Below are 17,644 nucleotides of genomic sequence, written 5' to 3'. Positions count from 1 at the left end.
TTACGAGTGGTCTTATGCATGCAACACAACTATTTTGTTTCAAAAAATAAACTTATACTCAAAACCAAATATATCAACTTCCATATTGCAGTAATTACTAAATATTTAAAACATTTTAAAACTAGATTATATATAATACAAAAAACATAACAACATAAACACTGGTGTAGTTAATTTAGAATAAAATTCACTTTAAAAATATTGCAATTTTAAAAATAAAATTATTTAACTGATAAGTATTTCACTGTTGAAATCATCTCACTTCCTCCCCCCTCCCCCCCCCCCCCACACCAATTAACACACAAAATAGTTACACGTCACAAAATGTAAACAATCATCAAACAAAATAAAATTGCAAAAATTATTAGGTATCCATAAATTTCCTTATGAGCTGAAAAACATTTAAATCAACAAATTACCTGAGAAGCAACATTATATATTTGTATGTAAAGACCATAGGAAATTTTTAATTATTCATGTCAAAAAAAATTGATTTCATTACTTTGGTAAAAAATTCTGAAATAACTTGTTTAGCTCCTGAGCTCTCTAAGGTAGACATGCTTGACTAAAATCCCTTTGAATTACTAATCAACTTCGGCTAACCATTAAAAACAAACACCACCTTAACACTATCGACAAAATACAAATAATTAAAAAACTATTTCATATTTTCCACACAAATCTTAACATTCACTGGCATTGAAATATTAAATGTTAAATATTCAGGCTTAAATTCCTTTATTTCAGTTTACAGTCTTTTTTTACCTGTGGTTGCAACAAGTGACATCATTTTCAAAACAATTATTCACACATTTAATTCTCGAAATGACACATGAAAACTCATAAACATACATTGTAAAAAACTATTAGCCACATGTCTCAAAGAACTTTCATACAAACACATCACAGTATCTGCTTACACATAGACAAAATTCAATTGCATCACTTTGTTTGCATCAGATAAATTTCTTCAGTCTTTGGTACAAAATTTATAATTGACAGTAGTTTGTTTTTGACACAAAATTTGCACATTACTTTCTTTCTGCATGTTCATAGGCTAGTGTATGCCTGTAGCCTCTTTAATCTTGCTCTGTGCCTCTGCCTATTCACTTCCCCTACAGAATATTGTTAAAAATTGTTGTTTTGAGTCACAGTCGGCACCATGCACCATTATAATACACTCTCCTCACATTTGTCCAGACAGCTCTGGTGCTCTGAGAATAACTTGCACCACTACACAAATGAAGTTGTTGGTACACCTCGTGCTTACAGTACCCATTTCCATGTTTCCCTGTTCCCTGCCTGTTAAACACCCTTCATTATTTGTACGAAACCTGTCATTATCATTGTTGTGCTGCAGCTTAGACTGTGTTTGTTGCAACAATCTTTGATACAAATAATTATCAAATTTCTTGAGATTCCTAAAACAATTTCATATCTATAATAGAAAGATCATCATTATTACTCAATAACCTAATGTCTCCTTCAGCAAAGACAATTCAGGAATGCTTACTTCCCAAGCCTGGTTTATAAGAACATTATCTTCACAAACAACAATTTGTGTTTCTCCCATTTCTACCTTGTTTACAACTTGTGATTCTGAAGTATTTCTTTCATCAGTTTCTTTTTTGATAATTTTTTAATATGTATTTTAATTCTAAGTTTGTTAACTTATTTTTGAGTAATTATTAAATGCTATGTTATTTGAAAAATTATTTTATGGTTTCACTGTACATTAAGGATAAAGGTGGGTTAAAACCTCATGACTTACTGCAACAATCCTAAGTATGATTTGCAAGTTACTGGGTTGGTATTTTCATAAGAGTGTTTTGTAAGGGTGGCATATCAGCTAAAATAAAATAAACTATGGATTCATTTAGATGGCTCTATCAACCTAATTTGTAACCTACACTTTATTTTTGCAGGAATAGATGAAGAGAGAAAATCAGTATCTCAGAAGTTTGAGAAGAAAAATAATATTTTGCCATTATGGGGGAATGAGCGGACAATGAATCTTAATCCACTCATATTGACAAACATTCAGTCCTCACATTACTTCAAAGGTAAATAGATCATTAAGTACTGTGCACACACATATTGCTTGGAAAGTTGTTTTGTGGTCAATGAATGTAAACTTTGTTAGGCTCTTCTTAAGAGTCTACCATAAATTCTTGCTATCTAAATTCATTTATTGCCTTTTATAAATATTTTTGAAAATAAAAATTAATGCGTGAAAACAAAGTTATAACCATTATTAGAATTTTTTATTTTGTCAACTAATTTTTGTCTGTTAGATGTATTTGTTGTATCTAGGGGGTCTGTTTATTAACCTTTTAAGGTTACGTTACCTCGACATTAAGGCCAGTAGTAATGCTACTACTGCTGCATATTTTCAGAGCAATTAATTGTGCTGTGTGGTCACCTTAGTGCATCCTACTGTCCTTGAATGCTGGGTGAAAGGTGGGGTTAACTAATTTCTGACAAATTTTGAGATAAAATGGCATACTGAAGAATTAAAATGTTTGAAAGTGGGGTTAAATAATACTTGAATTACAAAATTATAAGCAATGTTACTAAACCATATTTTAGAAATTTAATATATTGGTCAAATAAAATACTTTTTAAAATACAACTTACGAACGTTAGCAAGGCCACGTCACGCACAGGTGCAGAGCTAGCTGGGCTGTATCACATGCTGCTGTAACATGAGATGTGCTGTGCGCACCTGGGTCGCCGCTTTATCTCCCTCCAGCCCTCCGCTTCCCCTGCGCGGCACTGTTAGTTTGACATCCGAAACCTGCCAGCTGCGGAGTTACGCGAGCTGGCGACACGTGTTTTCGAGAGATTTCTGCCGTCAGGACGGCTCGCGATGACGCGACTGGCCCCGGCCGCTCTCGTGAGTTCTGGAATTGCGCCGGGGCCTATATATATGCTCGAGGACGTCAGGGCAGGGAGTCAGTTCGGAGTGTTCAGTCGGGAGTTCTCCCGCGGCGGACTTTCCAAGCGATAGTGCCGCGGGTGCGGCAGAGTGGCAAAGTCCTAGGACGAAGGTTCCAGGGCAGGGAGTGAGTGAGTTCAGTGGAGTCTGGAGTTTTCACGCGGCGGAGTTTCCGGGCGATAGAGTCGCGGGCGCGGCGGAGTCCCGAGTGAAGTTCCGAGCGATGCGTCGAGCGGATTTTCGGCGAAGGGGAAGTGAGCCTCTGCGAAGGCAAGTGTCTGCGGCGGCGGAGTGCGGCGGCGGAGACCCACGAGAGGTGCTGCGGCGAGAGTTGTGCCAGAGGTGCGGCCCAGCGAGGCGTGTGAAACGAGTGACTGGGGAATAGACCTTTCTTTAAGTGTAATTAATTATTTGCCATTTTAGAAGATTTTTGTAAGTGACATAAGTAGTGGCAATAAATAAAACTGTGTAGTGTAATAACATCTTAAATTGGGCTATCCTCTACGAACCCGCGGTAAATCGTAACAATGTTGGTCAAATAAAATACTTTTTAAAATACAACTATATATTAAGTGTAAATTACTAATAATTGTATTTGTTATTATACTAAGCTATATATTTATAACTAGATTCTGTTAATTTTATAACCAGATTACATTATATTTTATTTCATGAGTAAATTCACTGAAATATTTCTTGTGTTTAAATTGTAATGTTTATTGTGATATATGTGAAAATAATTTTTTGATATAGTTATTTCATATTATTTTTGCTGTTTCAATGTGAAAGAGAATTACTAATGTGCTAACTGTAAAATGTAATGCCTGATAACTTTCAAATCTAAGTCTTCACAAAAAAAAATTAAAATTTTTACTCATATCTTTATTTTTTTCCCTAACTAAAAACTAAGTTTATTTGTTAAGGAGAGGTCTGGGCTAATGGGCACCAATTGATGCCATGTTTCAGTTTTGTTAAGGAGGCATCTAGTCATGGTCCAGGCGCTGTTGTCCTGAATCTTGAGACTAGCTATTTTCGCCTCCCACGTGTTCGCCACAGCACAATTTTGTCTGAATTTATTGACTGTAATTCATTTATTCAGCACGTGAATTCTCGTTGCTGTGAGGAATATTCTTCCTTTATTCATTAGACTATAATATAAACATGGTTTTATTATTTTCCGAATTACTCTTTGCAAATTTGATTTCTATCTCTATGATTTTATTCAAATAAACTATGTTTAACTTCTTTAAAAGTATATGTGTTTTATTAGTAAAAAGGTCTAAGATTGCTCACAGTAGATTCAAGAAGCTTTTTTTTATGCAGTTATTTGTAATATAAAGCAAAAATTATAATTTTTAATATAAATTGAGCAGAATGTCTTTTGTTAATTATTTTTTTTGTGATTAATGACTGAGAAAAAGTTCATGTTACCCTGTGAGACAGTTTGGAATGTTTAGTGAACTATGGACAATCGTTAAAGCCAGTCCTTTTTTGATATTGCTCCAGCAAATTAGAACTTTTGATTGGAAAAGATCAGATATTGATAAAAAGATAGTTAATATCATCAAATTTATTCAATTTATGAATTCTACTCTTAAAAGTTCAAAGAACCTTTGCAGTAGTGGTCAAAGGATTATTTCCATTCAAAATTTTTCTACAAAGGACAATCTTTCTTAAGAATTCTTTGAAATAAACAAGTTTTGTGTTACTACGACGTGTTATGGAGGAATGTAGTAGAACCAACAGAATTGGAACTCAAGTGAGTTTTCAAGACCTTATTAGTCAATTGTCGTCTTCGGATGCTCAACGGAACCTGCATACTTCGACGATGTACAACGTAACTGGCAGTCATTGTGTCCATCTAACCATGTAAAAGATATAACTAGAATTTACACCAAATCTTGAGAATAGAGCAAAGACTTGATAACAATGCCTTATCAGCATTTGTAAGTAAAATACAATAAAAAAGGTACGTACAAAAATAGTGTGCTTGTGCAAATGTAAATTTGTTCAAGCATACACTTGACATATTTTTTGTAAATAGAAATTATAATATATAATAAATATACTCCAGCAGTAACAAGAGTTGATGAATGAACTAATGAAGATACAGGTCCACATTTTAAATATCCGGTAATACTCGGACAGAGCGACCTTTATTGAATGGAAAAAGGGAAAAAAAAATGGTAAGCATGGTTTTCACACACTACACATGTCCTTAAATTTACTCCAAAGGAATGGTTTTGTAATTTCTACTAGTTTTTGAAAAAATTAAATTTTTGTCTTTTACATCACAATACCTGTGCTTACATTACAATTATGTATGTATTTGTTAAATCACACTTTGATTCTTATCGTTGTGATAACTGTCTCTGAAATATTTGGTGTTACTAGAATTTCTCTAAATCAGATTTTAATTTTGTACTTTTCACTTCTAACTAGCTTGAGTCACATTTTCACTAGTGGTCCAGCTTTTGACCTGAGTTAGTTTATCCTGAACAAAGATTAATTTTATGTGTGTTTATTTTGAACGAATGTTCTTGATAAATAATTGATTTTATATTGAGTCTTGAGATTGCAATCATTAACTTTCACCACTTTTGAACTGAGAATATTTCCAATGGTTTGAATCAAGTAAAAATTTATATTAAGTTGTTACACTAAGTACATCACCAGAATTTGATGTTGTACCATGATTTATTTATTGGCATAAACAGCGATTTTCACAAAAACCTCATTTATATTTTCTTGTTGGAAATCAGTCTGGAGTTAATGAAGGTGATTTATTTAAAGGCACCCGCTACGATCATTTCAGTACTGTTTTCAGTTGTCTGGCTCAATTTTGTTAAATCACTAATAATCTTTGGTTATAAACTCACACAATATATTAAATATTTTCACGCCACATTCTTATTGGCAACATTATAGAGTAACTTTTGTCATCTTTAACAGAGGTTTTCAAATATGCTTTTATTTTACTGCCATAGCAAGACATGCTGCTTGTAGCATATTCACTGCTACAATTGTAAATAATAAGATCTGTTCTTATAGATAATTAAGATCAGTCATTACACAGTGTAGTACCATTTTGAAATCTTCCTTAAATGAGCCATAATTTTGATTAGCTTGCAAACTATAAAATCAAATGATTTTTATTTTTTACTATATGAACAGTCAAAATTACTCAATAAAAAATGTTTGCCTCATAAGCTGTGCAAATAATTTTTTTCTTCAGAAATATTTCATGTTTAATTTAGAAGGGTTGTTGTAAAGACTTGCATAACTCAAATTTGACTACTATAATATGTAATCTTGTGGGAACAATAACAAATAATTTGATTCAGGTTGGTGATTCTACCACTTTTTAAACAAGTGCTAATAACTCGAAAACTAACACATTTTTCTATCAAAACAACAATAAGTGGCCTCCAACTATTTTGTTCTGGGACACGACGTATATTTACAATATATGCATAATATACAAATATGCACATAAATATACCTACATTCACATATATCTGTATTTTTATCATTAATCTGTTGTCCGCTGATACTAATACAACTAACCAGTTGCTTTTATTAGCAATTTAACATCACTTTTAAAAACTGATAGTTTTTGTCTCTGAATGTTAATAATATTTGTATAGCTAGTAATATTCTAACATAGACTGGCAAAATGTATTTCTGGCTAGATTTATCAAATCATTAGCTATAGCAACCTAAGTGCAATTATTTATTTTAATTAAAGTGTACTCAATACTTCTGTTTAATATCAATTGTGGTATGCGACTCTCATACCAATGTTAGCTTTGTAATCGTTATCAGCTACCAATGGTAATTTTAAGGTACAAAAATTTTAACAATTAAAGAAAACTATAATTGTGTGACTTTCGAACAATTAAACTTTATGATGAAGTTGTCAATGCTAAGTACTGAAAATATGTGCCTAAAGTATCAGGAAAACCTTCTAAATTGAACTTAAATGATAATGATATAGTAATTAAATAATTTTAAATTAAAAGTGTTTTATTTTAATAGCATTTAATTTTACCAACAATATCAGTTAGATATTTACTGAAGTGCAATTAAACTACACATGATATCTTCTAAATTTTCCCCCATAATTTTGACTACTTAGTGATGTAAAAATTCACAAACCTCATTTAGAAAATCATAACATGCAACTTGCAAAAAAGCTCTCCTAATGTAATCAGTGAGATGAAGCCTGGTACAACGTAGTAAATCAGTTACATATGTCTGGACAGACTCTGTGGATAAAGAATTAAATATGACTACATTATCATGTAATCAGTTAAAACAGAGTACAGGCAACAATTATTTTCGCCCGTACTTAATAAAATAAAACATTTCTTGAATTCTACCCAAACATGAACATTTTCTGCTGACCTATTCTATGAATTTGGAACATTTCTACCAAGGTTGGTAATTTTTACGTAAAAATTGCTGAACAACTTGCTATTTATTCATTGCTTATGACAACTTTATCTTTTGGTTAGCCAGTTCTGTTAACCATTCATAAGTTTTAGGGGAGCGATCGCACAAAGAAATATGAGTACTTGTGATAAGGTACGACATTTTTCACGTGTATTTATAACAAGCAAGGACGTACAAAGATGATGGGGTAGGATTTCCCCTCCCCCAAGTCCATATATCTATAATTCCGACCAACATAAGGAAATAAATTGAAAGCAAAACAGCAGGCAATATGGTTCTAGCCCTTCCTCCTCCGAAATGAAATCTGCACATGCTCCTGAACCAGCACTAGTATATGTGAAACTAGCGACCCATTGTGCACTAAGTGACGCGAAGAGCAGGTACAGGAGGGCAGCCGATGTCTGGCAACCCCGTGGCTGCGAGCAGCTCGCTCAGCTAGACTTTACGGCACCAAGTGAGCAGCAGGTTGCATCCGATATATTTTGGAATTCCAGGCGTAAAGAAAACATGCATTCATCTTGTAGTTTTGGATCTGCAGTACTATCACCTAAATTAATTTTTTTTTTGTTTCTGACCGAAGTGCAAGTTTGTAGGTATTGTTTGATTGTATTGGTTTTATTATTTAAATGAGTAGTTACAGCTTTATATAAAAGTGAAATAACCATGCACAAATATCACTAATCAACATTTGAAAATTTTTAATAACACACACCTTGAACCATATCAAAATTGAGAAAATTTTATTAAATATATTTTGAGATCCATACTGCAAGAAGTGTTAAAAAGCAAACTTTGAGCTAGTTTAACTCAAAAACATCAGTTTTATTGAAAGTTCTTTATGCACATAAACTAGTTCCGTAAACCATATTTATACATTAAAATCGGGAAAAAATATTTTTGGTTCATGCAGCATTAAATCGATAAAAGCCATGTGAATTTGTGGGAATTTTTTTTAATGTTATGGTAATACTTATTCAATATTGATGACTAAGCTCCAATTATGTTAGAAACTGTAGAATTTGAAAATTTAAACAAAATCCTTACAAGCAAACGGAAGATAGCAGTATGACGAATGATAATTTTTTAGTTGTTGGATTTCAGAGGCCACATATAAGTAATTTAAAAGATGCCCTTATTTTATGCACTCTCAAAGTCATGACGTTGACTGTAATCAGATTATTATTTCCTTAGTGGTTATCTCTGAGATCACACAGGATACGAATTTGAGTTTTTAATTCATGATTACGATTGTTATGTTAATGAAATCTTAGACTTGTTACATTCCAGGTTGGCCCGGCTAAGCAACCCAGATAATTAACAGCCCACTTTAATCACTTGAAAAGCTTTTAAATTTTACATACAATGACTTTGAAGTTTTGTTTTTAAGTTTGTAGTTTTTATGAACGTTAGGATAAGTTATTTTTTCAAAAGAGTAGTTTTTTTTATGCTAGAAAGGTTTAAATAAAACAATTTTTCTTCACAGTCTTGTTTTATTATGACCTTTTCAAAACATTGTGTTGATTATAAATTTCATGTCCAGATGATTTTCAGCACACATTCACTGTGACTCGTGGCTCAATTACAAAAACAAATTAAGTTCCTTAAGCTTTTAAATAAGGTACTACATCCCACGGACATGTCCTGGAAGAGTGATGACAGTCACCCTGGGCCAATGCAGACGCCTGGGGTCGAAATTTCTAGTTCAATTATATTCCAAACAAAAAAAAATTAAAACTTAATCTGGCCCCAACCAGCAGGCATGAAATATCCCTTTACGAATTTGACATCATATTTTTCGTGAGCTTCCAATGACACAATCATACACGGCAACAATCGAGCAACAGTTAGTTGAATGTGACAGTTTGTATACAAATATTTAAGCATTGTTTGAAAGCATAAATCAAAACATTATGTTGAAAACTGGAGTGCTTCAATCTGTTCTGTGATTTTGTCAAACTGTCGTTCCTAAGATTAATATTTGGCTGGGCTTTCCCCCCCCCCCCCCCCCACACACACACACACACACAATTTTGCAATATATTGGCTGAATTCAAACCCTAACTCTCTATCCACAAGTATGAAAATGTTCTTTATTTTATGTTATAAGTGCTGAAGTTGCATTGACTAGCGTTCCTTCAGGAAGTAAGAAGGAAGTACATACTAATAGTCAAAATTTACAATAGTGTTCATTTTTTTCATTATTATTTATTATAAATATTTATTCATCTATTTTATTTATAAATTGTAAGATGCACACAAACAGCCAAGAAGATTTTGTGATTTGCACACAAAAAACAGCAATTACATACACAAACAGATGAAGCAGGGACTGCATGTAGGTAGGGTCTACCAGGCACCAGCAGGTAGGTGCTACAAGCCGGAAAAGACCATCAGCAGGTCTGCTGATGAATGAACTGCTTGAATTACACAACTATGTTGGTAAAACAACAATCATGCCTAGTCTTTGTATGTCTGCTGCATCAGGGATGCAACCACTATCTTTTATCAGGCAATATTAATTTCACTTGTCATCAAATTAATTTTTTTAGAAAAAGGACTGCAGTGAAATCAGTATAAAATTGTACATGGTTAATTAATGAAAGTATTGGTAGCAATGCTTTATTTGAAAGTTAATTCACTGAAGTTATTCAAAGGCAGACTTCTGTGACAATAATTTCAGTGATTTCCATTATGATTGATCTTTTTTTTGATAGTATTATTCATTTGACCTTTTGAGTCTTTCTTTCCTGTCTGTTAATGTATTTTAAGTTCTAAACCCAGAAAATACAACAATTTACATAATTGTTTTTGTTCATTTTGAAATGCATAAATGAACTGTTAACATCTGCTGGGAAAGTTACAGACCGTATGCTGTGTAGATGTAGCTTGAAGAGGTGTGAAACGTAGCAGAAGAGAGGCAGGAAGTGCTGTATGGTGTTGGTGTGTCTGCAGTGAACCTGTACGAACTGAAGACATACCATGAGGTAATAGATGAGATCTACTACAAGGTCAACCACCTTGAGCCCTGGGAGAAGGGCAGTCGCAAGACCGCTGGCCAGACCGGCATGTGTGGCGGGGTGAGTTTCCCTTGTGCTTGCCCCAATTATCATTTAAAATACCTTAGAACATTTTTTTATATACTATTGAAGGGGATGTCTGAAAATGTTATAAAATGAGGGAAATGTTTGAAAAATAATTTTTTTTTGCTCAGAGAACTGTGATTTTATATGACCTAAACATATTGTACTCTGATGTACACATAATTATTCATTATGAGTGTCTGAAGCATATCTAAAATTAATAATTATAGTCCCATATTTACATTCTGTAAAGTTTATAGATAAGCATACAGTCTATGTTCATACTTTCATACTTAAATTAGCAATTCATAATAACATGACATTTACAAAAATAACATAAAACATAAAGGAAAGTGTACTAAAGCCAAAGTTATATTTTTCGAAGGAAAAAAAAATACAGCAAGGTTTCTCAAAAAATAATGAATGGTTACATTCAAAGCCCTTGCACCTACAAACCATTCCTTCGAAAGTACTTCAAATTCCTCATATTTTGATGTACGAATGTGTTTTTTTCTTCTTAGAGAAACCACCACACTGAGATGCATTTTCTTCAATCATTTCGCGATTTTTCACAATTGTGTTCCGAGTTGAAATTGGCACGCCTAACCTTTCAGCGAGTGAAACACAAGTACCTTTGGGCTTGTCCACACACTTTAAAAATTTGAGTTTTTCATCAATCGAAAATGTTTAACAGTTTTTTACACACTGCTATTTTTTTAAAATACGTACAGATAAAAAAAGTTAGTTACTTACAGGAAAATAAAACATTTTCCCCTCATTCACAATATTATTTGTTGCCGACCTCGTTATTCTTAATAGACGTTGACAAAGATTTAATACCGGAAATGTATACAGTACGTAATCCTGAATGTATAAGTTAGTGATGAACAGTTGGAATTCCTATAAACTGTAGCGCCAGCATCGCGTGCTAACATTTTCTCGAAGTCTGCCTTTATTATGCCAGTGTTCGCAGCCTGTCAGTACTGTTTTTAATAAAAAAGCACTTAAAAAAATTTACGAGCTACAGCGCTAGTTTCCCAACAGCATTTTTGATTTGGTATTTCAAACGATAGTGATATATTCATAGGTAAGATGTCCATGACAAACATGGGAATAACGAATTTATGTAGGTATAGCATAAACAATTAGCGTTATTTGCGGGAAGCGGATTATAGGCGCATTGTAATCAATGGGAATTTATTGCATTCCATTAAATGTAGGTCAAAATGGGCCTGAAATAAACTGGTGCAAATAACGGGAAAACGTAAAATGCTGTAACGAAAAATCATAATTCTACTGTAACACGTTTTCACAGTTTGTACAACAGGTGGTAGTTGGAATCAGTGGGAGTGGGTTAGTATTGCTTGTAAGTATCTTGGATGGTAAATGACACTATCAATATAAAAAATACTGTTCTTAAGATTTTATTTATAAGAATGTTTCTGTATTTTTAGAAAAAAAATGTTTTAGCAGAGTTTGCCTTAATCACCAACTCTAAAAGTTGCGACAGAGTTTTGTTTTAAAAATATATTATGAAAGTGTTATCAGTATGAGTCATAGGTAAACACCCTTCGTAAAGAAACTGCATAGCAGCATACAATCTCTTCCACGATTTTCAAATAATTTCTCAATACCCTATGGTTCAGTACGTTTAGTTATGTAAGGATTGATTGCACTATTTTGAAATTGGTGAATGTAGTTTTAACCAAACTTTTTGCATTTATTATTTAATACTGTGCTGTGAGAAAATCAAAATGTATATATAAAGTATATAAACATTTTATAGCTAAATCATAATGAAAAATTGTTAAGATGCAAAATTTGTTGATGTAAGTAATACTTGTTGAGTTACTGTGGATTGCATTGTTTACTAAAGTAAAGAATAAGAATTTTAATTTAATTTGACTAAAAATTAATTTTCAACCAAATATTTCAAAAAATTTCAAGCATAAAATCTTGTTGGGACCAGTTCATCAAAAGCAAAGTGTTAGAAAGAAGGCACACATGCAAAGGCTGTTTCTTGATGCTTTTTATAATTATTTCATACAGATACACACACACACACACTCACTCACTCACTCACTCACTCACTCACTCACTCACTCACTCACTCACTCACTTACTCACTCACTCACTCACTCAATCACTCTCACACTCTCACACTCACTCTCACTTACTTGAAGATTTCTCTCTCTCTTTCTCTCAGTGAGTGAGAGAAAGTAAGGGATTCAGCTAGGGGTAAGGAATGGAGGAGGGATTGGTGACGAAGTGCTTTCCCTATAGAAATTAGAGCGGAGCAGCGCCATGTCAGGGCGATGTCTATGCTTAAATGTTACGACTTATCCCCCAAGCTGTTATGTGTGTTGTATCCTATCATCTCTACATTACCCTCAAAGGTTATCAATTTTTGTTTATAAATTTTTTATTACATGACTTTCCTATAATATTGATTTTACGCTTACTATAAGCATGTTGTACTTACTTTTTTTGTAGTGTTGTAACCGTCCTCCATACTTTTGCATTCCACCATTTTATCATCTTCGTGCATGATTGCCTGAAAATTTTTCCCACACCTTTTTTTGCGTAATTTCTTGCACACTCAATGGAATCTCCACCATTTGGTTTTAAGGGCATGCGTGTACTCCCAGCACTCCCTAGCATACCAGCATGCCAATACTTCCGAAGTATAACCTTCCCGTTGTATTGGATTCCACCCATTTGTTCGTAGGCTAATTTCACTTGTCTCTTTGCATTTCTCGCTTCTTCCCCTTCATCACGAGCACCCGGTGGCATAGGCAGCCACATGCACACCTCTATCACGTGTATCATTTATTTTTTTCACATCGAATTCCACTTCTGGGAGTCCTGTCCTCGACTTCAGATGCTCCTACCAGTTATGGGCAGGCTGCCCTCCTGTCAATCAGAGTTCATCTCAGGAAAGGCAGAAGATACCGTAGTATACGACCAATCACAGCCAAGAGCAGCTGTGTTGATTTAGTCCTCAGGATGGACTTGGACACTATGTGTTTTTCCTTTTGCTTGAGGCTATCGGTAGACAGAAGAAATACTGGACACTTCCTCTACAGTTTCTGGTACGTGTAAATATTATTGGCTTAAGTTAATAAGGACACGAAGGAATCATAAATACTCCAGAACACTTGCCTGTTATAAAGTAGAGTATTAGTGTTGGCAGTGTTGGCAGTGTTGGTAGTGTGGAGTGTGACAAGGCTTGTGTGCATTTGCGTGGAGTATTCGCTCCTACTTGTAGGCTTCCTCCTCGCAACGTGTCGCCCCAGCTCTCCTAACCCTTGCACCCTGCTCAGTAATGAGTGCAGTTTACGATCTTAAAATAAAATTGAACTATTAATCTCAAACAGCAAGTGTGGAGTATGTTGTAAACAACAGTACATAAGCCATGTTAATATCAACATGCTTAGCAGACACTCCTATAATGTTTTTACTTTGAATTATATTTATACATTTTTTTTTAATTTAAAGAAATTCTAAATCACAATTTTGGTCTATGAATTACTTGAAATTACCTTTAATTTCTAAATCATACATAGTGTCACCCTGGAGTAGGAAAAACAGCAGTGTTGACTGTGTTGGTATCGTGAAGAGTAACACATACATGTGCCAGACACATTCTGTATACAGTATATGTGCCTGTTGGAAGGTAGAACACGAGTTATGGCAATGTTTGCAGCATGTAGGGTGACACGGCATATGCGCATTTGCATGGCGTGTTTGGGAGACGATTGTAGATTCCAGTAAACTTGCCTGTTGGAAGGTTGAGCAGGAATGGAGGCAATGTTTGCAGCATGGAGGGTGAGACAGCATTGGTGCAATTGTGGCAATGTTTGCAGCATGGAGGGTGAGACAGCATTGGTGCAATTGTGGCGTGTGTGTGGGAGAAAATCTGTACACTATAGTTTACTTGTTTATTAGGTGGTAAAGCAAGAGGGATGGCAGTGTTTGCATAATGTTGGGTGTCATTTATTATCTTGAGTGATTTTTCAATATTAAATCAATTTTGACAACCTGGGATTCTACTGTATTTAGGGAGTAAAAACGAGTGCAACTAAGAATTCCTTAAGATGTGTTTCAGGAATCATGGTGGTGAAATTCAATTTTGGCTTATGACTTCAGTAGTTGGCCTCTATATTCTCAGTTTAGTTGATGTGTAGTTCAAGTCACAACGTTTCAACCGGCTTTCAATCATTTCCCCAGCCTTTAAAGACATTATTGTTTGATTATCGTTCAGTAACTTTTTGCTCGCACAAAAATAAGTCTCTAAGTTTCTGCAACGACCAAATGATGTTGAGTGCTTCTTTCTCTGTTACTGTGTCATTTCATTCTGCCTGGCTTAGCATTCTCCTGGCCTTAGCAACAGTTTTCTCGACTCCGTCGTCACTTTGTGCAAGTTTAGTTCCCGAAGCGTAGTCTGACACATATGTTAAGGGTGCTGGGTTCGAATCCTGTTTGGATTGTTCTCAACAACCTCCAGTCTATGCACCAACAAGTATTTATGGCACAAATTAAGAAAAACAGAGCTCTTATGCTGGAATAGGGAGAGAATCTGAAGCTATGTGTAAGTATGTATATATATTACAAGAGTGCTCTGAGGCTGCGCAGTAACTAAGAGGGGAAATCACAGCAAAGGAGGGGAAGGGGTGATTACATTCAGAAGAAAGCAGGGGTAGGGTGGTAGGAAGGTGGTATTCACGTGGTGGCGATTTGAAGCTTTGGCACGAAAATCGGTGAAAAGTGTAAAGCAAAAATTCTCTGCCGTGTGTAGAATGATAAATCTCATGCTACGCAAGAAATAGATCTTTCAAGCCTCGAAATGCTGTTTATTCTGCGTTCCTACATGTCCATGCAGCGTCTTTCTTCAGTAATGCAAAAAGAGATAATGCTTGTTTGGCAATTTGGTTCGATTTCTATAAAACCCAATAATGCCAAAAAAAAACGTGTAGTTGACGTATATTTTGAGGCGTAGGAAAATTTGGTTATATAATGTAACTTAAACTTATCTGGGGCTGTCTTTATTCCGGTACGGGTCAGAATATATATCCTAAGAATGGTAATTCTTCCTTACAAAACAGAACTTTTATATCTTAATCATTACACCCTCTTCGGCTAATCTTGACAACAATATGTTAATGTGCTCCAGGTGCTCCTTGTAACTGGATGTGCTAATTAGGGTATTGTCGACATATGCTTTCACAAATGCCTTGCTAGAGGGTCCCAGTGTTACGTCAAGGTATTTCGTAAATTCAGCAACAGCTTTACAAAGGCCAAAGAGTATTACTTGAAAAATAAATTGAAGATTCCTAAAAAGAAAGGCGGTAACTGAGAGGTAACTTACAATGAAATTTACCAATATCTGGAGGATAAATCTGATCTGGTCAAATATTTACTCCTTTTTACAACTTCAGGATCTTGCTGGTCTCCTGTAGTCTCTTACTGTCTTTCATTGTAATTCAGTTCAGCTCTTTGCACTGCTGTCTAACAGTACCAGTACTTCTGTCCCGTTAATGTTCAAGTTTAATTCTGGACAAAAGTGTATCAATTCAACTATTACTTTTATCTAGGATGTCATTAGCTTATAATTCCTTTTTTTTTTCTTCTTTTCTTTCTTTCAAAATTACAGTACACAGAAAGCTTGCATATTCGATATACCCATATGCAGGTAGCATCAAGTTCAGCAGGTTATGACTTTCTCTATATCACGAGTGTGGATCGATGACCAGGGCATTGCTTCACTGACCCTATCTAATTTAATAATTGGTTGGAAACCTAGGTATGACTAACCAATTGGGATACCGCTCCCAAGGTTCCATCATTCTCCTTTGGTGAATACATTGGCGCCTTCGGGTTCAATGGTTCCTGATGTGTGAAGTACCCTTCTGGGTTGGCTGAAGATTGTAATGCATAATTAAGGAATGAGGTGGGTGTGTCACTAGTAGTGAAAGTTGCGCTGTGTTGGCCAGGTACCTTGCTGGTTATCAGCCAGATTCAGTTCGGGTAGCTGACGATCTTAGAACGACAAACATTCGAATCTGGTCAAGGCTACCTGTTACTGATGTTGATGTCGTGCTTCATCTAGTCTTGTTCGTTGGAGTCACACTTTTCATCCGGTTGTTTTTTACTCCACCATTACTTTGATTTTCTCTGCAGTCGGCTGTCAGTGTGCTCTTGCTGCTCTTGATGGTACTGCTGAACTTCTGTCTTCTGGATTTTCACATGGAACCTCTTTTGTCCTTGCCATTTCCATCTGTAGGTGTTGACGTAGGCGGTCTGAGGGTCTTGCTGATGCTGGTTCCATGTCTGGTAGGACTGACGAATTTATAATTGCGACAGGATTCTTGCCTCAAATTCGTTGTCTGTAAATCTATGTACCTAGTTTTTTTAATTTTTAATATGGTACTGGAATGAAATTCAAGCAATTGGTTCTTTCGTGAATCTGAGTTTGTTGTGCTAAGGTTAAACATCTTGCGTATTTGTCAAAGTAAAGTGATTCAGAAATCTGACTGGATTTTCGTGTGAAGATGCGGAAAAAAAGGGTATCGCTTCAGCCCAATGCCTGGCTGGGTGGTAAATCAAAGTGTCAGGATCCATTGCTGCTATAGCTTGTGGAGTAGTATTGTGTGATATGTGAGCGCATCTTGTAAATGGAGTGCCTCAAAGTAAATTACATGTTTCTATAGAACCTGTTGTATTTTCCGTTTACTTTTGCCCATTTAAGCTACCTTTTCTCTAATTTCTTGTACTCTTTCTTTGATCACTTCACTAGCTATGATCTTGCACTTGGAGTGAGCTTGAACTAGGTAAATTCAACTATGTTCACTCTGGTTGTTAGCTCGTTCATATGAGAAGTTATCCTCTCTTGAACTTGATTTAAATCGTGCATAATATTTCTTTATTCTCTTTACACATTTTATTAACTTCACAAACCTCCTGTCTCACCTGCCACATTTGCGTGGTGGTCTTTAGTTTATTTTCTCTTCAGACGGTTATTTAACAAACATACTTTCTCCTGCACTTTTGCAACATTTCCACCCTGCTCAAAAAACATTTGTTCAACCAAGGGAACACGTGATCTGGATTTCGTTCTCCTTCAACCTATCATTCAGTGTTTCGAATCTAGTACCTAGCGTTTCAATTTGGC

The 17,644-nt window shown here is 34.9% G+C and overlaps 1 protein-coding gene across 3 annotated transcripts in view; it reads left to right on the top strand.

The window, feature by feature from the left end:
• LOC134527312 (pre-mRNA-splicing factor 38B) overlaps positions 1–17,644 on the top strand; it is a 168,808-nt gene that overhangs the window by 25,322 nt on the left and 125,842 nt on the right. For all 3 annotated transcript variants that reach the window (XM_063359868.1, XM_063359866.1, XM_063359867.1), the window contains exons 2-3: positions 1,926–2,063; positions 10,346–10,470. In XM_063359868.1, the coding sequence (XP_063215938.1) occupies positions 1,926–2,063; positions 10,346–10,470 (263 nt within the window). The remainder of the gene's footprint in view (positions 1–1,925; positions 2,064–10,345; positions 10,471–17,644) is intronic.

The sequence above is a fragment of the Bacillus rossius genome, chromosome 1 (genome assembly GCF_032445375.1).
Source record: "Bacillus rossius redtenbacheri isolate Brsri chromosome 1, Brsri_v3, whole genome shotgun sequence".
Taxonomy (NCBI): domain Eukaryota; kingdom Metazoa; phylum Arthropoda; class Insecta; order Phasmatodea; family Bacillidae; genus Bacillus; species Bacillus rossius.
This window is presented reverse-complemented; position numbering and strand designations above follow the sequence as displayed.